The sequence below is a fragment of the Armigeres subalbatus genome, chromosome 2, assembly GCF_024139115.2.
Source record: "Armigeres subalbatus isolate Guangzhou_Male chromosome 2, GZ_Asu_2, whole genome shotgun sequence".
Classification (NCBI taxonomy): domain Eukaryota; kingdom Metazoa; phylum Arthropoda; class Insecta; order Diptera; family Culicidae; genus Armigeres; species Armigeres subalbatus.
The window spans coordinates 325,895,474-325,919,698 of NC_085140.1; the positions used below are offsets into that span (position 1 = coordinate 325,895,474).

Genomic DNA, 24,225 nt, shown 5'->3' on the forward strand with positions numbered 1-24,225 from the left:
AAATCTATTTTGTATGCCAATTGCAAATGTAAGCTTTTTTTGTTGAACAAAGCTTCGGATATTTCTTTCAATCATTCAGGGGTGTACTTAGGGGACGAATTAATGCTATTAATTTATTTTTTCTTTCTTTTTTTTTTATTCTTTTATTCAATAACATAAAATTTGTTTTGTATTTTCTTTTTATCTTTTTTATCTGCTTCTCTACAGGGCCGTATCTTCTCCGATGGAGTTTGTCATAGAGAGAGGCAGACGTTGATTCAGCTCCTTAATGTTGGAATTGCCGTTAATTTGGTGGGGAGTGAAAAGGGTAGGAAAAGGATTATGTTATGGGTGGTGGATGGGCACAAAAAGGCAAACTGAGGCTATTAAACCTATTATTTCACTTTTGGGATTGCACCACGCTTCGTCTTTGGGGCACCCATAGAAGAGTCGCTACTTACACATTGGTTTCGTTGTGCGCGGTCTCTCTTCGGCGTCGGATTCGGTGCGGTTTCCATGTCGTCGCTGCTGCTGAAAATGTCGTAAGCGATCTCCTTGACCTTGCTCTGCTCTTTTGCTTTGCCTTGCTTGTCCGTCTGGTTACCTTCGTTCTTGGCATCCTCCTTCACCCTCCTTCTTAGCCGCTCAATGATCTTGTCTTTGACCTCCAGGGATTCTTGCAGCTTGGTGATAGTTTCGGTCAGTTTGGCCACTTTACTCACCAGATCTTCGATTGTCCCGTTTTGTTGCACGGCTTCGATGCGGTTGGCTACCACCGTTTTTCGCTCTTGGTTGGCCTTTTGTAGCTGCTCGATCTTCTTCCGGAGATCCTCTATTTCGCGGTCCTTGCTTGCGACCGCCACATTGGCGAAGGAAGTTGTTGGACCGTATCCGGAGCGGGTCTCCACCTCCCTACGGACTGGGGGGTAGGAGATGCCACGGTCAATTTTTACGCGCTGAACCTCAACTTCCATCAGGTAGAGTGGGCATTTTCTACTTGATGTTGGGTGGTTACAGTTTCGACAGAATTTACAGGCTTGGGTGTCGGTGCAACGTTGGCGGGATGTTGTGGAGTTATCGTCAATGGTCATTCCTTCGTCCACCGGGTGGTGCTTACCACAGTTGCCGCAGATATCCACGGCGCTTGGACACCGCTTCCCGGTATGGCCAAAGTCCCAACAGCGGAAACACCTCATTTGGTTTGGGTAATAGGTTCTTGTTGGACATCTAGACCATCCAAAGTTGACGTGGCTGGGAACGACTGTGCCAGTAAACGTGAGAACGATCGCGGGTGTATTCTCCAGCTTACCCTCCGGTGTTCGTTTCTTGATTCGGTAAACCTCCTTGACCCCTTGGTCTTTGAGTTCCGACAGGAGATGCTCATCCGACAGCTCTATGGCGTCGACACATGACACCACGCACTTTGAAACATTTAGGAACGGGTGCTCAACTACAGAGACCGAGGTCCCGTCGCCAAGTTTGCTCATGGTCAGCAACTTTTGGGATTGCGCTTTGCTGCGTACATTGAGCGCGTACGTAGCTCCGCGGTTTTCTCTACTGGCTCCGTCTATGGTGCCCCCGAGGAAAGCCTCAACGGATTTGCGAATGACGAAGGGGTTCGCAGGTAGAGGCCCGTTGATGCCCTGCAGACGCATGACCTGCAGCGGACCGGACGTACCAGCTGGGTCCATGTAGCTTGGTAGTCTTCGACCGGTGTACTCGCCGTCGCGGCGATTGGATGCAGATTGGTTGCCATAATCGGGGCCCCCTGGGTCCCCTAGGCGATGGGAGTGGCCCGCGGCCAACTCCATTTCTCCCCCACACGCGCCGCCAACCGGCACGGGCGGTTATTGTTATTTCCTGTGCGAGACGACTACTTTCGGGTTTGGTCCCGAAAATCACCGAAAAATGGCAAACGGGGTTTGTCCTGAAAAAACCGAACTAACGCCTGTACTTTTCCGTCGCACTGACGAAAAAAAGTTCGTCTCACTTCAGTCGTTCAAGTCACCGCGTTAACGGACGGAAAAAGTTAGTCTCACTCCCGCCGCGCAAGTTACTGTTTGGGTTCGCCACCAACGCAAACGCACGGGGAGGGTCCAGCCACGGTTCAATTCCGCCTCTCTGCGAGGGGAAGAACCGGCCTGAATGGCCGAGCAGAATCACAACACCACCGTATCTCCGGAATCCGTGGTCGGATCGGCTCACGATTTGGTATCGGCCTAAAACGCACTGACCAGAACCAGTCCACCAAATATGAAGGCAATAACTCGACTTTATCACCGAAATAAACCAGCTCTAAAAGCACTCGCACACTCAAATAAATCTTTGAGGAAATTTCATAAGATTAGTCATTTAAAATGTACCATTTGTTCACCACATTTGCTTTATAGGGATCCCTATAATACACATTATGTGTAGACCATTTAAGAAAAACAATGATTAAGGTACAGTGGGGTAAGTGGGTAAATGGGGTAAGTGAAAAAAATGCAAGTATTTAATTGATGAAGCACAGAATTATTCAATTTCACTTCACAATCATACAAGGCCATTCAAACCAATGCGTTGAATAAGTGAAACATGAAATAATGAACCATTTCAACATGCGAGAGTAAAAGTTTATTAACCTTTCAAGTTTATCTTTTGCACAAGTTGTTTTGCGTGTCAATAAATACAAATATTTTTCTATGTTGGTTTCCATAACACATTCAATTAGTGAATTGATAAGTTGGTTTTCTTTGTAGTTTTGAATTCCAACCACAAAAATATTGATATGGACATCATAAATTTTGAAAAAAATGTTTTATTGCGTTGCCTGTTTTTTACCATGGGTGGGGCAAGTGAAAATTTTCCGACACTGAATGCATTTCTATATTTTTCCAAACTCAAATAATTTCTATTAAGCGTAGATAAACAAATGATACTAATTCGAACTCATTCGAAGGCTTTGGTTATTACAGTGATACGTGGTAATACTAAATCAGGAACCCAAAGTGCCAAGCGTGTCAGTGTTTTAAATTAGCCATGTTCGATAAACAATTCGTGAAAAAATGTTATTTATATAGCTTTAATACATGTTGATATATTTGCACTACTATTGCAAATATATCAACAATTATGATTTATTTAGTTGAAATTTATAATTTTGTTTTCTTTATTTGTTTGGTAATGTAGACTCTTCTACTGAAACCATAAGTGGATTGTTAATGAAACACAATATGATTCCAGGTTTGATGGATATTTCAAAGATAATTTCTCTGCATTATCGCCAAGGTTCATTATCTTACTATACACCTGAAATAGAAAGTAGTGTTAAACACAAATGGAGATGAGATATTAGATCTCAAAAAATTCAAGTAAAGAAAACATAAAAATATAAAAATCATTCAATGGAGGCACTGTAGTGCCCTTTGACTTACATGAAGTGTCAAAAAGCATCACAACAGATCACAGTTATGCTCTATTCAGTATAATTATCATTTGCATGAAATATATGAACAGAAAATGTGTTCTTATATTGAAAAATCCTCTTTTAAAATTATTTTTTCACTTACCCCACAAGTGGGGCAAGTGAAAAATTCAAACAGATTTTTTGGTTTTCCAAATATTTTGTATCCAAAAAGTATTTTTCAAAAATCTTGTTCGCAGGCATATAAAGATTGGATAGATGATTCGTTATGTCATAAAAACGATCGATTTCAATATTGTTTTCAACTTTTATGACTTGATGAACATGAACTATACGATTTCCTTTACCCACTTGCCCCACTGTACCTTAGTTCATATTGCTATTACATGTTATTTTCTAATAATAGATAATATATAGTTTGCACATAGCTTAGATAAGCATTACCATATTTATTAAAATAAATTGTTTCCTTAAAACATTATTGTAATCTTTTTTTTGCAGAAAATGAATTGTCCAACGTTTTTCAACCGCTGCAAGATGATTTCCATTCATTTGTCCGGAACCTGATGTATACCTTGTGCACATTACAAAATATAAAATAAAAACTAAATACAAAAATGAAAAATTATATTTCAAATTAATAATTGTTTTTAGAATTATTTAATTTGTCTTACTATGGATAACCATATTACACACCACAATACAGGTCGGACTCGATTATCCGGAGTATCGATTTTATTTTCACTCCGGATAATCGAATCCTCCGGATAATCGAATCACCAGAAAAAAAATCAAATCTGCAATTAAATAACGAAAAACTAATGTTTTTTACTTGCAGTGATGTTGTCAGAAATTATTTAGGAAAAACCCTGAATAATCCACCTAGCGGCATCGGTGACTTTCTGGTGTATTATAGAAAAATAGTAAATAGTAGCCATTTTTCAATATGCAATGATAAGACAGAATTCCCATTTGAATGCAACCTGTTGTTGGTTGAAAATACGTGTCAAAAAAGTGACAGGACTATTTACGCGCTTTTAGTACAAAAATATGATTGTGGCCGATATTTTTGATCCCAAAGTTTGATCTAGTCAATTTTCAACAGAAAGCTTTTGAACAAAACGACAGAAAGCAGAAACTTTTGAGTCCATTGTCCGATCCATAAAACTTTCAATAGGCAACAATGTAAAGGCACCCCCAGACCTAAGCGATTTCATCGCCACAACGCTCGATATTAATCGCCGGGAATCTATCATTGGGTCGCTGCAGGCAATGTTCTATTTACGCATCCACACCAACGCAACGGCGACAGAATCGCATTCGCTATAATAGCGTCGCGATTGTCGCGTCACTTGTGTTCGGAGGAACCTTAATAGGATTTCCCATTAAATGCAATTAGTTGGAAGCAAATCGAATAAGGATAAGTGCAAAAAAAATGGGTTAGATTTTGTGCACTCCAACACACAGACATCACTTCAATTCACCGAACATAGAAGGTCGGTATATAATTTAATGGTTCTATAAGGTACATTTTTGTCCGAGAAATACAAAAAGGGGTCTTGAGAATATAAAAATAAAGCAACGGACCGATAACATAACCATGGTTGAAAATGGTCGAGTTTTGCGTTACGAAATTAATAGATTATAGCTTAAGTAGGATATTCTGCAAGAAACCTCCAATTGCAAGAACATCGGGTCAAGTACGAGAAACTGAAGACGACCTTACAGTTGAGGACGAAATACGTATATGTAAAAGTGTTACGAGGTGGTGGAATTAAATGGAATTGTGCTAAACTCGTCGTATGACAGTGAAAACATTCCACTAAAAAAGAGCTAAATAATTTTCAAGAGAACATCGGTACTGATGACGAATTTCGACGTATTTTACACATGGTCCTCAATGGCAATTGTACAAGAATGAAGCGTTTTATCACAACGTTTATTTATCTGCCCCTTTTTTCGCTTGTGTATCAAGGGCGAGCATTTTTTCCTGTCTGGATATGATCAAAAAGCCTTATGCTTCTCGTCTATCGTCGTAAATTATCAATTGAGAGCGAAATCTGCGATACTTGTTATGCACGTTCTATGGTGGTGAGGTTACGTTTTCATCTTTCGAATGAGCGACTGCTTTGTCAGTTTTTGAACCACAATCTTCTTCTTTTTATTGGCATTACATCCCCACACTGGGATAGAGCCGCCTCGCAGCTTAGTGTTCATTAAGCACTTCCACAGTTATTAACTGCGAGGTTTCTAAGCCAGGTTACCATTTTTGCATTCGTATATCATGAGGCTAACAACGATGATACTTTTTATGCCCAGGGAAGTCGAGACAATTTCCAATCCGAAAATTACCTAGACCGGCACCGGGAATCGAACCCAGCCACCCTCAGCATGGTCTTGCTTTGTAGCCGCGCGTCTTACCGCACGGCTAAGGAGGGCCCCTGTTTGAACCACAATGGATTGATATAAATAAAAAAACTGAAGATTTTGTCTTAAATGCAACAGCTTAATTGACAAACGATCAAGTAATTGCATGGAAGAAAAAGAGAGGAAACGGACTACCATGTGAAAGTTCTTAAAGCGAGATGTTCGTGGACATGTTCTTAGAAAATTATTGATTCATGGAATTGAGATTAAATATTTAGAACACCTTTACTTCAGTCCCTCCAATTCCAGCTGGGTTCATGTTTCTTTATATAATCATATTTTGTATCAATATAATAGTAATATATTAATTTGAATTAGTGAATTTGATATACAAGCCTAGCCTATAATCAAATTTATATATACAAAAAAAAACCTTTTTCAACCCTTCCCACGCCCTAGATACGTCCCATATTGTTAAAATAATCATTGAATAGTATAATATTGAAATTTAAAAAAAAATAAAATTTAAAAAAATCGAAGAAAAAAAATACTTCGGATAATCGAGTCTAAAATTCCGGATAATCGAACCCCGGATAATCGAGTCCCCGGATAATCGAGTCTCCGGATAATCGAGTCCGACCTGTAACTATATAGTATTCAAATCAATAGCGTAAGGAGATCCTATGAAACTTATTAGGTTTGCATATAACTGGTCTAATGTGCTATGTTATTTTCTATGTTATTAACCAATAATCTTCTAGTACTGAAATTGTGCATAAAACTGATATAAAACACACATAATTTAAACGTGGTGTTCAAAATGTTTTATTATATGCTTTGCATATAACTTGTATCTAACTTTTTCAGTTTGTGATAGATGTTATGTGTGAATACAATAGTGCAAAAGTATATGCGTACCATATAGCATCTATCGCAAAAATTGGCTCAGTGCAGGTAACAAAACGACCGTCACGCTTGCTTGCGGCATTTCTGCAGTACTTGGCGAATGGCAAACAGCTGGTCCGTGGTGGAGCGTTCGCCCATAAAACCCGCCTGGTACTGCCCCACGAACTCCCTTGCAATTGGTGCTAGTCGACGGCATAAAATTTGGGAGAGTACCTTGCAGGCGGGTTTCAGCTATGTGATTGCGGAATAGTTGCTACAATCCAGCTTGTCGCCCTTTTTGTAGATGGGACACACGACACCTTCCATCCACTCCTGCGGCAGAAACTCATTATCCCAAACCTTGGTAATCACCCAATGCAGCGCTCTAGCCAGTGCCTCACCAACATGTTTAAATAGCTCTCCTGGTAGTTGGTCAACCCCAGGGGCTTTGTTGTTTATCAACCGGCCGATCTCCTCCTGGATTTCCGCAACCGTTGTTTGCCACATCACCATTCAGGAGCTCTTCGTACTGCTGCCGCCACCTTTGGATCACCTTACGCTCGTTTGTAAGAAGATTCCAGTTTACGTCCTTACACATAACGGGCTGTGGCACGTGTCCCTTACGTCTTCTTCTTCATTGGCATTACATCCCCCACTGGGACATTGCTGCCTCGCAGCTTAGTGTTCATTAAGCTCTTCCACAGTTATTAACTGCGAGGTTTCTAAGCCAAGTTACCATTTCTGCATTCGTATATCATGAGGCTAACACGATGATACTTTTATGCCCAGGGAAGTCGAGACAATTTCCAATCCGAAAATTGTCTAGACCGGCACCGGGAATCGAACCCAGCCACCCTCAGCATGGTCTTGCTTTGTAGCCGCGCATCTTACCGCACGGCTAAGGAGGGCCCCCTTACGTGAATGGCTTAACTTCTCATAGAACTTTCGTGCGTTATTAGCGCGGTACATTTGCTTCGTCTCTTCACGGTCTCGATCTTCCTGCTGGCGCTTTTTCCTTCGAAAATCGAGTTTTGTCTGTTCCGCGTCCGTTTGTATCGTGCCTCGTTCGCCCTTGTGCGGTGTTGCAGTAATCTCGCCCATGCTGCATTCTTCTCTTCCACTAACTGCTCACATTCGTCGTCATACCAGTCGTTTCTCTGATCCGGGGGCACCGTGCCAAGTGCAGCGGTTGCGGTGCTACCAATGGCGGATTGAATATTCATCTTCAAGAGACGCTGCGCCTAGCTGCTCTTCCGTTGGGAGTGCCACTTCCAGCTGTTGCGCGTAGTCTTGGGATAGTCTACCCGCTACCGTCTTGTAGCCGCCCAATGTTTAGCCACGGCGGACAACTCCGACGCGTGGTGTACACCGTGGAGATTTCTGAACGCAGACATACTGCAACGAGGTAGTGGTCGGATTCAATATTCGCACTGCGGTAAGTGTGGACGTTCGTGATGTCAGAGAAGAATTTGCTGTCGATTAGAATGTGGTCGATTTGGTTTTCCGTTACTTGATTAGGTGATTTCCATGTGGCCTTGAGGATATTCTTGCAGGGGAAGAAAGTACTTCGGACTACCATTCCGCGGGAGGCTGAAAAGTTTATGCATCGTTGGCCGTTGTCGTTAGATACGGTATGCAGACTATCCGGACTATCCGATGACCGCTCTATACATTTCCTCCCTCCCTACCTGAGCGTTCATGTCACCGATGACGATTTTGACGTCCCGCAGTGGTCATCCATCGTATGTCTGCTCCAGCTGTGCATATAACGTTTCTTTCTCTTCGTCGTGTCTCCCTTCGTGCACGTTGATGATGCTATAGTATGCTATAGAATCGGCCTTTTATCCTCAGTTTGCACATCCTTGCGTTGATTGGCTGTCACCCAATCACGCGTTGGCGCATTTTGCCTAGCACTATGAAGCCGGTTCCCAGCTCGATGGTGATGCCACAGCTTTGGTAGCCCCTCGATGCCCACTTTTCCACACTTTCTGTCATATCTACCAGATTTCCTGCGCTACAACGTCGAAGTTGCGGGGATGTAATTCAACGTAGATTATCCTGTCCCAACCTGCGAAGCCTAGCGATTGCAGTACTGCTTGCTAGAACTTGCAGTTCCATGTTCCAAGCTTCCAATCGGGATTTTTTATTCGTCGCCTAGGTGGTTGCCAATTGTATCGTTAATGAATACAGAGATGATAATTGAGAATTTTTTTATACTCTTTTGGATTCAAACTTCTGTTACGGTTCAGAAGAAGTACTGACCTGAAGAAGGCGAAAGATAGTCGACAGTTCAAGTTCCACTAGCTTCCGCAGGGGAAGCTTTCAGCTGCAAAAATCTCTCACGGGAATACCAACTACCATGATCTCACAATAGGCAACTAAAGTATTATGCCAAACTACAGCAAATAAGTTTGAACTAAACCGCCGTTCTTGAAATGGAATCTTAAAATGTGCTGCCTTCTAGTTGATTTCTTCGCAACGGTAGATTCGAGACTCTTGCACCATGCAAACAAAACAAAAATACTGATCAGCTATTAAGCACGCCGGTAACGCTTTCATGTTCCTATCCACTTTGTGGATTGTCGGAGACGGTTTCATGTCTTCTTGAAGCAAATTCAAGGTTGGTGATATGAAAATAAGTTTTAAGCGAGAGTGATATTAATCTGTATTAATAAATTACTTTTTCGAACAAACTTTCTCCCCTTATTTACTCACATTTTATCCACTTATGGCCCGTTCGATCAACGCCGTCAGCGAAATCGGCGTCCAGTTGACACCTCCGTCCAAGCTGACGATACAAACCGACCGATCGATGTAGCAAAACAGTTTGCCCACTCGGTACACCTGCTTCCCCATCTCCCGTCGGCCGGGCATCGGCGCAAAGATGATTCCCCGCTCGGCACACTTCTGCGACACCAACTCCTTGAACTCCAACGTTGGGGACGCATCGACGTGAATGTCGGAAATAATGGGCGGTTTTGGAGGTGGCGGTATCGTGTCCATCGGTTCCACCGTGACTGATGCCGAGGAGGAAGACGTAGACGACGATCCGGTTGTAATGCCGATCGAGCGCTGCATCAGTTCCAATGCCTTGCGGAAGCTTTCTTTGATGTTCGCTTGCCGAATGATGTCTTCGGTGAATTGAGACTTCCAGCCTTGGTACCATCGGGTGACTTGGTCGAAGTTGGGCGATTGATTCAACCAAAGCACTAAAGTTTGGATCCATTTGGGGAAGAAGAACTTGTCCAGAATGGACGCCATCTGGATGGTGGAGATCAGTTCGCTCCATTCCCATACTTGATTGAAGATTTCTGGAAGAAGAAAGAAGATTAGATCAGCATCGGCTGTTATGGAAAAATCAATTGATTTCGTAATGATAAGCAAATTAGTTTATCACTAGAAATCAAATGTTGTTCACAACTGTTAAGGTTTACCATACTGAAAAAGATATTTGTAAGATAAGTTGTTTTATAGCTTTAAACTCACCCAAGTCTTGCTGCAACGGGTTAATCACCAGCTCCGTCAATCGTAACTCCAGCTTCGGAATAATGTTCTTTGTCAAGAACACCTGCAGATCCTCGTCAGCCATAACACCTTTCCAGGGGGTGATCATCGCCCGTGCCGAACGATCCTCGGGATTCCAGGCCTTCAAAGCCTTGCTCAGTTTCTCTCGAATGGTCGGATAAATGTTGGATTCCATCTTCGAACCCAGTATTCCAGCCCATGGCTGAATCCAGATGTGAATCGGAATGGTGTCCGTCAGCGGATCCCACTCCCCGACAGCCGTAGTCAGCTTATTCATGACAATCTGTTCCAAGACATTGTCCAAGATCCACGACGGCAGTAGAGGAGCCCAAGCGTCCAGAAGAGCAATCATCGGTTGATGAATCCGGGGATCCCAAGTTGTAGCAGCAGAACGAATGCTTGGAATAACTCCAGACCAAATCAAACCCGAGTAAGGATCCAGAAGGTTACGTTTCTCCGTATCTGAAGAACCCAATATGGAACGCCATCGTTTGAACAAGTCTAAATGGAGAGTTGGGTCTATGAATGGATTCCATTCTTTGAGACGAGCAGCTATTAGAGGAGCAACAACTCCTGGAGCCAAATCTGCCAAACCGAATTCCCTATACTCTGCAGGGAAATCGCCTTGAATTCGTACGAAAATCCTTTCACACTCTTCCAAAGAAACGGAACCGCTTTCAGGTTCGACCAACGCCTTCACCAAATCCAAAGCTCCTTCCAAGGTTTGAATGTAATCTTCCTCCAGCTGTGTGATCCGAATCAAATTTTCCTTTTCTATTTCCAGCTGCTCCTCTCGATCTTTTGCTTCACACTTCTGCTTGTCTATAGCAATTATATCTTGTTCGCAATATTCGACGATCAAGTTCAAGTTGTGCACCAATTCAGGCAACCCAAAATTGGATGTTTCCTTCGTTGCTTTGGAATCGTAGAGATCTTCGTCCACCACTTTCGCCTGTCCCAGGGCATGATATCCGCTCAAAACTCTACTCTCTGGCCCGGTCATATCAATTACCTTTACATTACTTAGCTTCGAATTCTTATCAAATAGAGTGTACGTTCTCTTCCCTTTTTCAATCACATCCTCCACGCTTTTATAGAAGTATCGCCCTTTGTGCTTATCCTTCCTCCACTGTTGACTGGCATCTTTGTCCTTAATTTCCTTCGTATCTTCCTTCTCCTTCTTCAACTTCTGATCCATGACCACCGTTTTCTTCTCCGGACCATACGCTCCAATAGCTCCCCGGCCCTTCCTCAAGTGAGCCTCGATAGGAGCTGCAATTCCCTGCAAATCCTTACCCAAACCTTTTCCAGGCTGGTAACCCATCTGCAGTAGAAGCTTCGCCCCAATTCCTTTTGTGTGCTGCTCCCATCCGCCAACTCCCTTCCCAACTGATGGTCCACCACTTCGAGCCGGATACTTCCTAAATCCAGCCATCGATCGGAAATCGTTTGCCCTTGCCACCACTTCCGACTCGGATTCCGAACTGGTCCCGCTCGGGGCCCCTCCAAACCGCGGCCGATCGTCCTCATCATCATCCTCCTGCTCGCCATCGCTTTCCTTTTTTTCCTCTACCTTCTTCTTACCCGCCTGCTGGATACCACCGGCCACAAAACCAATCGGGGCCGTATAATCTTTTGGTTTCTTACCGAGGCGGCCACGACCGCGTCGCGAAGACCCTTCATCGGGATCTTCGTTTTCCGAATCCTCGTCCGCCCAAATGCCGTAGATTTGCTGGTGCTTGGTTGGACGCCGATTGCGGCGATTCGGATTGAACTCATTGTCCAGATCGTAGTCGGTGATCTCAAAACGCTCGTACTCCTCGTCTGCCATGGTGAAGATTTGAAGTTTATACCAAAATAATAATTATTACACTATCGTTACAACAATCTGATTTCCGATGAGATTGAATCGATTTTCAGCGTTTTCAGATGATGACAGAAATAAAATAAATTTTGGTTTGCTTTCCAAATTTTGTTTGCCCTCTGTTTACCTCGTTTACCTGCACGAAACCTGACAAAACGTCAAAACAAAATCGAGGAGTTGAAATATTTCATCGTGCGTGGCTCCATTTTTCCACAGACAAAAAGACGCCAGACTATGCCAGTCTTGAAATTGACCTTTGGGTTTGTTCAAAATATTACACAGAAAAAAATGTTGCGGTGGAAACTACCATTCCGAGGGTTATTTTAAGAATATGCACCGACGATTTTCAGCAGATAACAAACCCGTTTGATTTTACCATGCGCGCAGTAGAAATCAACTGTGGTCCTTGCAAATGTTGTTACCTGAACTGAATCAGTGGTGAATTTCTCAGTAATCATGGTTAATTTAACTGAAATTTCATAGTCGTTTCAAAAACAAGGCGTAGTCTACGAAATAGTAACTTTTACCATGGAATTTTTTTCTGTGTACGTAATGCAATAGGGGGTGGGGGTTTATTTATTTTTTGTTACGCTTTGTAACGCAAAATATGGGGGTGTGGGTCTCTCCAAATTTTGTTACGCGTAACAATAGAAAAAAATATTTATATATTTTTGAAAAGTATTTATTATTTTTAAATTAGCATGAAAGATATAAAAAAAACCCTGATAAATCCACCTAGCGGTGATGGTGCCTTTCTCGTGCATTATAAAAATAGTATTTTGGCCATTACTCTTGAGCCCATAGAGTAAATCGGTTAAGGATAAGTGCCTGAAAAATGAGTGACATTTATTTGCTCAATTTTTCTATAAAAAAGTGGTATTTTGACCATAACTTCCGAGCCCATAATCCGATCTGACCAATATTCAATAGGAAACAATGATGGAGTACCCTGCGTCGAATGCAACTTGTTGCGAGTAAATCGATTAAGGATAAGTGCGAGGGGGACGCCACTTTGCGATTGCACACTTAATCGCTGCGAGATCTTATAAAATTCTGGTCGAAAAGCCATCGTTTTTATTATCGCAACTAATCGCTAAGTGAATCGCATAATCGCGTCCCATCGCGCTTCATCGCAACTGCTTATTGCTCGAATCGTAAGTTGCGATCCATTGTTACCAGAGTAACCAACCAAACTTGTTTTGTTTATTTCGAGTAGGTGAATTCAGTGGCATCGGTGACAACTGAAACTTTTAATCCCCCGCAAGGACGTTATCACGTCCTTGGGCTTCGGCTTCTCGCTTTTGCCGGTAAATGCCCTAGCATCATGGTGACAAGAAAATTCGCCTTTGGAAGCGCTTTCGTAATCGTCGGTGGTATGGACTGCATGGCCACAATCGTCATATGTCAAAAGATGTTCCGGTGGATCTCGTACGAGTGAATCATATGTTCGGACACGGGCGATTAGCGAGAAACGATTTATTCAATTAACAATGTAGTTTACGTGATGATATGGAATAAACATTATGCTCAGTTAGCTTGCACTTTTTTTCAATTCACGCGAGCAATTCTCTAAATTATTTCCAAGAAGTTCTTCGGTAATTTCTCAAAATTTTCACTGTAAATCATTCGTACTTTCCACAGAACTACAAATTGACTATTTCCCATTTAAAATCTTGGACATTCTTAGGTAAACTTCCCAAAAGAACCCCTTCAAATTTCCAGAACGCACCGGAACCAGGAACTAATAACCGGGACCCGACACTCGGAATTTTTCGGTGTTGCGCTTAATTCTAAATCGGTGTGTATGAGTCCTAGGTATACAATTGAAAAGACACTAAAGACGCTGTCAGTTATCAGTTTTCCCCATATGTTTTTCTCACCGTGCATTATTTACTGACAGCATTGATGTTTTTGTTTTTCGCTTGTCATTCTCGTTTCTCATAATATCTCGGGTACTTATTCAAAAGGACGTATGTGATTTTGTAAACAAAGATTCAAACGTCGATTTGTCCGATCTGATGGCACTCCCACGCAAACCAACACCACCACCAGGTAGTCGAAGCCTCCCCCTATCTGTCTATGGTAATGGTTTGCGTGGGAGTGCCATCAGATCGGACAAATCGACGTTTGAATCTTTGTTTACAAAATCACATACGTCCTTTTGAATAGGGATCCTATAATGAGAGATATGCAAATACTTTTCCAGACGATTTAGCAACGCTGTTACTTTTGTTAGCAAACGCTTCCAGCACTTGCCGCAGCGCAAAGTGTTGAAGCTTGTATATGACTTTACATTTGATAACAATTTGGATTATGTTTGTCTGTCCACTAACAGTGTTTAAATAAGCTTTATCACTAAAATAAAAGTGCAATACAAACAGGCGAAACACAATACAAAAACTATATTACTTCTATTCGCGAAAGTAAAACAAATTATTTATTCGATGAAACTTTTCTTAAAATTTATCTCAATACCTCTCAACCTCGTCTCAATCTGCAACAATAACAACGTTCATTTGGCTCACGTTTTGACAGTTCTCAATAAGGGTTGCTGACGTTTAATCACCTTTCTCTTTCAAGCGCATACGAAGTATAGGGTTTGTTTTCATCGGGAAACGTTTCCCGATGAAAACAAATCCCTACCCTTCCTAGGCGCTTGAAAGAGAAACATGATTAAACGTCAGCAACCTCTATGCTCGATTGGCTTACAATGGCCGCTTTCGCATATCTCTCATTATAGGATCCCTACTTTTGAATAAGTACCCGAGATATCATCTGCTGCCGATCAGTCCGAGGCGGAAAGTGTCGTTGAGGAACTGGACTGGACGAGTTACAGCTGGACCCGCAGGAACTAGCCCAATTCGTCGAAGCCAATGAAATTCCCCTGCCGGGTGAACCGAGTACATCCAAAATATGGCTGCCACTCCCCGAAGATCACGCAGGCCCACGGTCGCGTCGACGTCGTTGTAGGGATTGAGACGGAGGAGACGGCCAGAACACGACAGTCGTCAGCCCTCCCGGAGTCGGAAACGGACGATGAAAACCCACAGCGGAACGAAATATTGATCAATAAATTTGTCGCCGGTGAGATCAGCTATGCGGAATATCAAGCCCGTATGCAGCAGGGCGGAGAAATGGACTTGGAAGAAGAAAAATGGGCGACACGGCGAAAGTTGGCCAAGAAGTCTTCCTGATTCGAAAAAGATTTTAAAGCGGATTGATGCGTTGAGGGGAAATTTGCAAGGTGAAGGTTGACGGCAAAACTCCGATGAAACGATACCGAAGGTTTTTGCCACCGGCTTTGCAAGGATCGATGGGACAAGCCATTTTTTGCTACTCGCGTGGACACGCCGAGGTGGCTAAAAAAGTTATGTTTGGAGATTGTGCGACAAATGCCGTTAGTGCACGAGCCGTTCGTCACGTTAGCTTAAATATATGAAACGAAAGATCCGAAAAAATTCCTACAGTTTTCGCTAATCGCGGCCATTGCAACCTTCAACATCCAACAGTAGGTTCGCTTTACGGAGATATCCGAGAATCTAGGTAATCTTAGCCGGGCGTTGATGTGCTACGCCCGGACCATCAAATAGGATCCGAAAAATTTTGATCTACGAATGAAACGTGTTCAGTTGTTGGAAAAGAAGGGTGAAGAGAAGCAATCTTTCAAATGCCTTTTGCTATGCTGCCGTCCATTTCGAAGGAGCGAAGGGGAGAGTTTTTGGTGGAAACGGCCTAGAGGCTGGCCAAAAAGTTTCACGAAGAGTAGCTATGAACACCATGGATCGCGCTTATGGAACATTAGACGTTCTAATGGCGCACACCAACGTAGAGGTTCATGAGATGGTCAACGAGGTAGAAGAGAATGATTCCAATGCCAACAAAGCGATTTATTCTGTGATCATTCCGAATAACATGGTACTGGACCAGTGGCTTAAAGTTGTTATCTTGGCGAACAATCTCAAGGCGGTCATGTCGAACCCGTTTTGCACCTTGTTTGCAGATGTCTACTACTTGGCTAGCCGTGCCCTTCTGCTCAGCTTACTGCGGGTCTCGTGTAAGGTCAGTTCACTGATGACGAGACTTGCCTTGGCCGCATCCGCATACTTGTGGCTTGTTTCGATGCTGCAATAGAGCCCTAGACTGGATTTGTTCCAGCATTTGTTTGTACCAATCCTTTTGATAGACCGTATCGGGTCATCTTCCTATCCGGCTGTACTGATCTCATCCGCCGGTACATGCCTTCACAACTTGAAGGCAAAAGAAAATAATAGCAAAATGGCCTGTACAAAAGGAACGCGTCTCCAATCTCATAGCTTATAAGGGCTTTTAAATTTCTGATGTGTTGAACCACTGCAACGATGATTGCATTCAAAATGTCGGATTGCCTCCACTTCGTAAATGGATTGGTTGCACGACTGATTTATCAGATTAGAGCTGAATTCATCTATGGTGGATTGCAGGAAGACGATAAAGCTGCAAAAAGAATAAAGTGTATGTCAGATGGGTTATGGATGTAGTTTAATAGTCAATAGTTTAGGGTTTTTGACTGCAACTTGTTGCGAGAAAACAGGATAAGAATTACTGTATGGAAAGATAGCAAATGTATTTCGGTTTTCGCATGCACACACGTTCAGATAGACATTTGTTCAGCTCGGCGATTGGTTTATAACATTATGGGTCTCCGAGCCTTTTATAAAAAGTTTGATTTTTGAGTGGAATGATAGCTTTTCGGTACAACGTTGTTGGAAGAGAAAAGCAAAAACATCAACCGAGGATTCTTGATCCAAATAACAAAATTGAGACTCGCCTTCTCTGGTAGCTCCGGTAATTTCCCATCACCGCAGATGTTCGTCCGTTTGGTTCCGCCTTATCCACAAGGCACGAGCCTTATACCGATTTTATTTAATTATGAGCTGATATGGTATGCATTTGGATTCGATTCTGTTTTTTTTATTTTCACTCCAAACGTTAAGAATCTCAAAGTCGCATTTAAATTTTCCAACTATTCGAAAAGCTATCCAATCACAACTATAGTTACGGAAAACAACTTTCAAAACTCGGTTTCTGAAGGACTTTTACCAGAATTTAGGATATATTTAGCTGACATTGATGCATTACAATAGTAATGGTAACCGTTCACCAAAATATCCGCATCACTTTCCCAAATCCGTCATTACCCACCGCGCAAGGATTACAACTCGTTCGTGCAAACCATTCCAACCGACGACGCCACCTAACTATTCCACCTATTTGTTTACATTGCGATCGGTCAACTCAAAATAAAAACAAAAATCAGAAAGTTATCCGACGCCCAAAAAGGATAGTTGCTTGACCACAAAAAATTAAAACCCTTTCGTTAAAGCAGCAAAAAAGTGATTCTAAACATGCTCATAAAGGTATCGATTGTTTTTGGTTTTGATCGATTTCGGCAAAATCAATTACCCACAAAAGCTTAACCTTGGATGACGCGAAGGCTAAGGTTCAGTCCGGCTCTCAATAAAAAAAACAAATGGAAAAACTGCTGCGCTCCGCCGGATCGCGTTGGTTGTTTGGGTCAGCCTGCGAATGGCGCCGCTCGAATCGAATGTCAAACTTTTGAGTAGTCGTTTTAAATTTCCAACGGCAATTGAATAAAAAGGGAATGGATACTTACGATTGAGGCCACCGATGTACTCCATGGTGATTTCGCAGTGCTCCCAGACTGCGGACACGATCGGGTAGAGCTTTCGTCCCTTGAGCCCCCGGAATGCCACCCCCGGATACTGACCGTCGACGATGAAACTGAGCGTTCCCTCGTCCATGTCTAACGCTACTAGGAATTTGTCCTGCACTAGGAAGGTCTCGTCTGGCTGAAGTATCGCTGGGTACGTGACGCCGGGGCAGGTTTTCGAATTGTGGTACAGCATATTGCGCCCCAAGTCCCAGCCCCAACTCTGGTCGTTCGAACCGACCAGACTTTGATAACCTACGGAGTGGAGTGGTGCCTCGGATGTGGAAACACCGATCACAGCATGCGTACCTCGCTGCCGCGTCGACCAGAACACTTCCCACACGTGCAGTCCCTTGGTGAAGCCCACCTTGCCCCGTATGCAGTCTGTGCTCTGTGCCACCGGGTGCCGGTGGAATGTCATCTTGTCGTCCTCCTTCACAAACACATTGAGCGAGCGGTCCTCCGAGTTCCAGGAGTATTTGATCGGCGTTTCGCGAGCGGCTGGTGGCATATCGAGCAGGAGATCTAGTCGGGCCGGACGCTGGAAGTGCGCCGCCAGTTCGCGCGGGATCTTCGGGATAAAGGGCGATGGTTGGTCACGGCTGCTGACCGTTTTGACACCTCCACTGATCTTTTGGCCCATGTTCATGCCAGGATGAGCCCCGCTATTAGTACGACTGCTGCGGTTGCTTCGGATGGCAACCTTGTACGAAACTCGAATGCGCTCAAACTCATGGGGATCGATGCGGTTCAGGACCACGCGGGGCAGTAACGTTGAGGTGGATGGCGATATACTCTGTGGACGGCGGCGATCGCTTGACCTTAGCACCGGACCCGGCTACTTTTGTATCTGCAAGGAGAACAAAACGGAAATGCTGTTAGTGATTTTTGTTAGCGTGGAAGTAATAAATAATAACAAAAAACTTTGTAGGAATTTTAGCGATCTAATTTAAATATTGCCATCCTATCGCAGATCGTCAGACAAATTAAAACAGGTTGATATTGGGTCCCAATTAGGAGTCAGTAAGCGTAGCCCTTGTTTACGGAAATTGAATTAAGTTTTAGCTTTGAAGCCATATAGAATTAACATTGAACAGCCTGGCGCAAATCAGGCAGATTAAGAAATGTTGATATTTATATACTTGCTTGAGATGGCCGTATGCTGAGACGAGACCTGCAAAGAGGAAAAAATGTAACTTCAGCTGCTGCCAGTCAACTGCTGTCACGAACTGTCAGGTGCAACCAGCAGCTTTTTGAGTGAAAGTATTGGTATCCCAAATAAAATATTCCACATCATTTTTGTTTTACCAAGACTTTTTTACTTTAACGAGTATTCCAAACCTTCCGTTTAGCTTGTTAATAATCAGTAATAAAGCTGTGTTTTGTTCCCGGTATAAAAATCCTTATGAAAATGAATTAACTATTTCGTGAATTGGATACACTTTTATTGTGCTCAGAAGGGTCCACCTGGGGCTTAGGTGAAACAGTCAAGTAAACAGTTGAAACTCGGTGGTCAACTGTGATGAAAAGAAGAACAAGTGTCAAAACAAGAGAAAAGAAGCAGCGTCTTTGCAGGTCTCGTCTCAGGCCGTATGGATTGCAGTTTTTACTTTAAACAACAAAAACAATTGGACAGCTTTGGACAGAAAACGTAAATAAAACGTGACGTGAGGAATCTGTCAAAACTCACAGCAAACACTTTCAAATAAATTTACCATAATTTGAGTAAAATACACTAGCGCCTCTGGCGGTGCTGGTCTCGTCAGCTCATCTGGGTTGCATGAATTTTAAATCGGTTCTTCGGGACTCCGATGTCCCGGTTATTAGTTCCTGCCGGAACATAGAAACTGACAGAAGCTTGCATTTTCCGTAGAGAGCCAAACAAGGGACTAACGAAACGCGGAACTGCAGACAAGCAGCAGAGAACACACCGGAAGGACCCGGAACTCCGTCAACTCAAGTAAAATTGCTATTGAAAAGCGAAATTGTTGTGAAAATATACTCACAGAGAAACAGACGTCTCACTTAGAACAAATTGCAATCCAAATCATCGTCACGAAAACAGTGTCGCCCAATGCTAAAATCCCGGTGAGTGGCCAAGCGGCAACCAGATGGCGGTAGTGTGCAAACGTCAAACACAAGCAAAATCGATGAAAGCGCCATCGGTGGCCGATTGACCACCTACAAAAAGTTAAATAAACCGTTAAAAAGGTGTACGATGGAACATATGTTGAGTGAGACGTCTGTTTCTCTGTGATATACTGATCGGATATCGGACAGCAAGAAATGTCATCATTTTTGACAGTCAAAATTTTCAAGCAGTTTTCTGCTGTCAACGCGTTTATCGCATCATTATCGCGCTATCATCGCGAATCATCGCGCTAATCGCAGGTGAAAAGTTTCATCGCAAAGAAAATCATTCTAATCGCGAAAATCTTAGTGACAAGGAAGCTTTATCTACGGCTCATCGTGGAAGTGGCTCACCCCTCGGATAAGTGCCTGACAAATGAGTGACATTTTTTCTCATTTTTGCCTTTCTCGTACAACAAAGTTGTACCTGAAAGGCTTTCATTTCACTCCCAAAACGTACTTTTTATAGAGCGCTTGTAGACCCATAGTATTATATACCATTCGATTAAGCTCGACAAACTGAGCAAATGTCTGTCTGTCCGTGTGTGTGTCCGTGTGTGTGTGTGTGCGTATGTGTGTGCACATTGAAACATTAGACAATTTTTTCTAGTACTAAACCTGAATCGATTTTGCTACAACAAGTTGCATTCGATGGGGAATGTTTTCTTCTTGTTCGCTATTGAATTTCATAATGATGGCACGGCTCAAAAAATAGTAAATATTCAAAGAGTTATGAGACATCATTATTTCGTAACAAATAAGCTATCGATTTTCTAGGTTATGTTCTCCCAAGACACAATTTATTCGAAACCGGCACACTGACAGCATAGAATACATAGCTTACACGGAAGAAAAAAAAACCTTCACAAAGAAACATAGAAACCCATTAATGAGTTAAAAAGTACTCATTTTAAGATTTCATGTATACACTGAAAATTCTAGTTTATTTTTTCAAAATGACCTAAGAAACATATTTTCATGAATGAATTTTAATATTGCGATCAACAGACCAATATGATAGCTTTTGATTGCGGTACACAAATTAATTCATGAAAAAAAGGTGACATATGTTCTTTTTAAAAGTTAAGCGTCATTTCTGCCATTTCTTTCCCCTATGGGCCGATGTGAGCAGTGAGAAGTGAAAAGTGAGACGTGAGAAGTGCGAAGTGAGGAGTGAAAAGTAAGAAGTAAGAAATGAAAAATGAGAAATGAAAAATCACCAGATGATCCGAAATGAAAACAAAAATGTTTTTCCAAATTTAATCTAGACTATCCTTTGAAAAGAGCTGAAATTTTTTGCTAATATTTTCAAATGGATATAATAGAAAAACGACGCATCCCACAAAAAAGTGTTGTATGGGTGACCATCGCAAAATCAGTCAAAATTTCTAGTGAAAATATCGGAAACAATCCAAATTGAGCCCTACACTGAAAAAAAAATCAGTTTAAAAATTTTAAAGTCGATTTGCGAAAAAATGCTCTTTTTTATTTAAATGAAATTTTGTCTCAAGATAAGTGATTATGTTCCCTACCAACCGTCCATACATCGCAAGCTGGGCACTTAAGGAAAAAAGTTTTTCTAACAAAAACTTTTTCTTGTCGGAATTATTTTCAGTGTATTTTCATCTGAAACTAAACCAATGAAAGCCATCGTTATAGAACCCCAAGCAAATCTATTTTTATGATACATTGTCTAATTTAGTCACTAAATATAGTTTGTTTTAAATTAAGAGTAATATTAAAAAGGGTTTATATCTTCAAAAAATATTATATTCCATTATTAGCTTCTTTAGTTGCGACCAGTTACGACCAAAACATTGTACTCTGCCTGACTGTACAGGAATACTTAATATGAGTATATATGTATACATATGTTAAATCCACCCTTAAAGACACTGAAAAATCAATTCCGTCAAGAAAAGGTTTTGTTAGAAAACTTTTTTCCCTTAAAAGTGCCCGGCTTGCGATGTATGGACGGTTGGTAGGAATATAATCACCTATCTTGAGACAAAATTTCTTCCTAATCAAAAAGAGCGTTTTTGCAAATTGACTTTTATTTTTTTAAATTGATTTTTTTAGTGTAGGGTTCTATTTAGAGTTTTTCAAAAAGTTTTATTAGAAAGTTTGAATGATTTTGCGACAGTCACCCATACAACACTTTTTTGTAGGAAGCGTCGTTTATCGATTATATCCATTTGAAAAAATCAGTAAAAACAAGTTTGACCCTTTTCAAAAGATAGTCTGCATCAGATTTGGAAAACCCAGAGTCTATTATATATAGAGTTACGCAAAGAAAGAAGCCAAATCTACCTATTGAACTGTCAAACCGTCTACCTATCGAGCAAAGTAAACAAATGCTTGTTGGTAAGGCGGAAGTATTGTTATCGCCTAATGATTTTTAATGGGGAATTAAAACGCATGAATTGAAATGTATTAGATTTGTTCTAGAAACAGCTTCATAAAACTTCAATACACCCCCCAATAAAATAGCAACAAGAAACTCACGTGTTTGCACTCTGTGGGTGACTTGGTTATCGAATTAAAAAGCTTTAGCAGTGAACACTTCCGTGAAGTCACTTTGAGGGTTGAACAAAAATGAAAGTTGCAAACAGAATAACAAGAAGATCATTCAGAATAAGTATAAGAAGATCCTCTTTGCGCAACTCTGGGACCCAGACTCTGGGAAAACCTAAGTATGCACTTTTCTTTTTACAGCACCTTTTAAGTATTGACCAATAAATTGACAAAAAGTCAACTTAACAATAAGAACACTTGCAAGTTCCCAAAAAGTCCTATTTGGCTTCATGCATTTCTATTACATTTCTCGCATAACTTTTCGAAAGGACCTAAGTAACATTTTTTCATGAATTCTCGCTTAACTTTTCAAAAGCACATAAGTAACATTTTTTTCATGAATTAATTTGAATACTGCAATCAATAGTTTTCATGTTGTTCTGTTGATTGCAGTAAGGTACCCCGGGGCAAGTGGAACCTAAAAAAACGCTAGTTAAGCAAAATTGTTAACGCATACTTAGAAAACAGGGTTTTACAGAACATTAACCACGGATACATCATTATATACTTCCTTTGTGGAAGTGTAGACGTGTTGGAAACCATTTATTCAATTACAAAAAATATTGGTAGTGAAAGAAATAAATTCACCTGTAGGACCCACTTACCCCTTCAAATGGGGCAAGTGGGACCTATTCTGCTTTATACTATCGAACGAAACTAATTAAAGGAATATATAATATTCATATTTATTTATGAGTCGTAGTATTTTTAGATCATGGATGGAGGTTGGTTGCTTGTTGGACTTGTGTTTTAGCTTTCTTGTTGCTTATAATGTTACAATGTTGTAATGAAAACAAGACAACAGCCGACTTACTGTTTAATTGTCTCCTGTCTTGCTTTCCATTAGCTTACTTTTGTACCAAATGTTTCAGGTGGAAAGGATAAGCAAATCTTTATTCACCATTCGAATTAATATTTCTCTGTTTAGAACTCGAATTATTACATAAATCAGTACTTAAAAAAAAAACGTTTTTATTCAGGAAATGCGCACTGCGCAGTGTTCTTAATTTGTAATAGAACGAAATTACCAATTAATGTGTTAAGCACTTTATTTATCTGAAAATCTGTAAATCTTATGCAAAGTTTGAAAATAACAAAACACAAAACAAAACCTGCTGACCTATTGTAGAATAAATTAATTATTTGCACTGTAAACGCAAAATATCGTATAGTCATAACGATTGCTCTTTCCATTCGGGAGATAATTTTTAGAATGTAAAATACACATTCTCTAATGAACTGTTCAGTATTTTTAACAACGAAACCAACGATATCAAACTGCATCTGATTCAGATCCGTATGATATATGAATGTCGGAGTGATTTTTCACTAGACAAAGATCTAAAATCAGTTAAAGTTGTTCTATCAAAACTGTTGTTCAAATATGTCCCACTTGCCCCATGTATGTTAAAACTCAACGGCAAGAGAAAATTGCAAATTTTGGCTTCAATTAAAAATTTTAAATCGTTTTCGATGTTACACAATCATTCAATTACTCAAACTATTCGCCTTCCACATCAATGACAAATTTTGAAACAACTATTCTGGTGGAAATCCATTGAATCAAAATAAAAGTATTAGCTTTTCCCGGTAGTTTAAAGTCATGATCAAGCAATAGCATTAGTATGGTGCCTCAAATAGTTTTGATTCCAAATATTTTTGTGTCGGGTGGATTCGTTGATAGTCCTGCTTCATCTTTCTAGGACATTGTTACCATTAAAAACGTTCATCGATTCATCGGCAGCCATAGTACCCACTTACCCCGTATTTTCACTTGCCCCGGGG

At 41.4% G+C, this 24,225-nt stretch overlaps 2 protein-coding genes and 1 pseudogene across 3 annotated transcripts; 1 reads left to right on the forward strand and 2 right to left on the reverse strand.

Annotated features, from left to right (window-relative positions):
- Nucleotides 1-9,289: 9,289 nt before the first annotated feature.
- Nucleotides 9,290-12,154, reverse strand: LOC134212720 (septin-interacting protein 1). The gene is made up of 2 exons (XM_062690806.1): nt 10,124-12,154; nt 9,290-9,948 (listed from the first exon to the last, which is right to left on the reverse strand). Exons 1-2 carry the CDS (start codon nt 11,991-11,993, stop codon nt 9,356-9,358), a joined length of 2,463 nt encoding a protein of 820 aa, XP_062546790.1. The 5' UTR covers nt 11,994-12,154; the 3' UTR covers nt 9,290-9,355.
- Nucleotides 12,155-13,350: 1,196 nt separating this feature from the next.
- Nucleotides 13,351-16,157, forward strand: LOC134209942 (general transcription factor 3C polypeptide 3-like; annotated as a pseudogene).
- Nucleotides 15,955-18,898, reverse strand: LOC134216875 (protein gustavus-like). 2 transcript variants are annotated; one of them, XM_062695658.1, is made up of 3 exons: nt 18,879-18,898; nt 17,680-18,586; nt 15,955-16,499 (listed from the first exon to the last, which is right to left on the reverse strand). In XM_062695658.1, exons 2-3 carry the CDS (start codon nt 18,383-18,385, stop codon nt 16,471-16,473), a joined length of 735 nt encoding a protein of 244 aa, XP_062551642.1. In that variant the 5' UTR covers nt 18,386-18,586; nt 18,879-18,898; the 3' UTR covers nt 15,955-16,470. The 2 variants fall into 2 exon arrangements, with proteins under 2 accessions (XP_062551642.1, XP_062551641.1); XM_062695657.1 differs by lacking the exon at nt 18,879-18,898 and having other exon boundaries at nt 17,680-18,667.
- Between the last annotated feature and the right edge of the window lie 5,327 nt (nt 18,899-24,225).

Coding starts and splice junctions, on each gene's coding strand:
- LOC134216875 (XM_062695658.1), bottom strand. CDS start 18,385: ATGAACATGGGCCAAAAGATCAGTGGAGGTGTCAAAACGGTCAGCAGC. Junction 16,500..17,679: donor GTACATCGGTGGCCTCAATC/GTAAGTATCCAT, acceptor TTCTTTTTGCAG/CTTTATCGTCTTCCTGCAAT.
- LOC134212720 (XM_062690806.1), bottom strand. CDS start 11,993: ATGGCAGACGAGGAGTACGAGCGTTTTGAGATCACCGACTACGATCTG. Junction 9,949..10,123: donor CCCGTTGCAGCAAGACTTGG/GTGAGTTTAAAG, acceptor TTCTTCTTCCAG/AAATCTTCAATCAAGTATGG.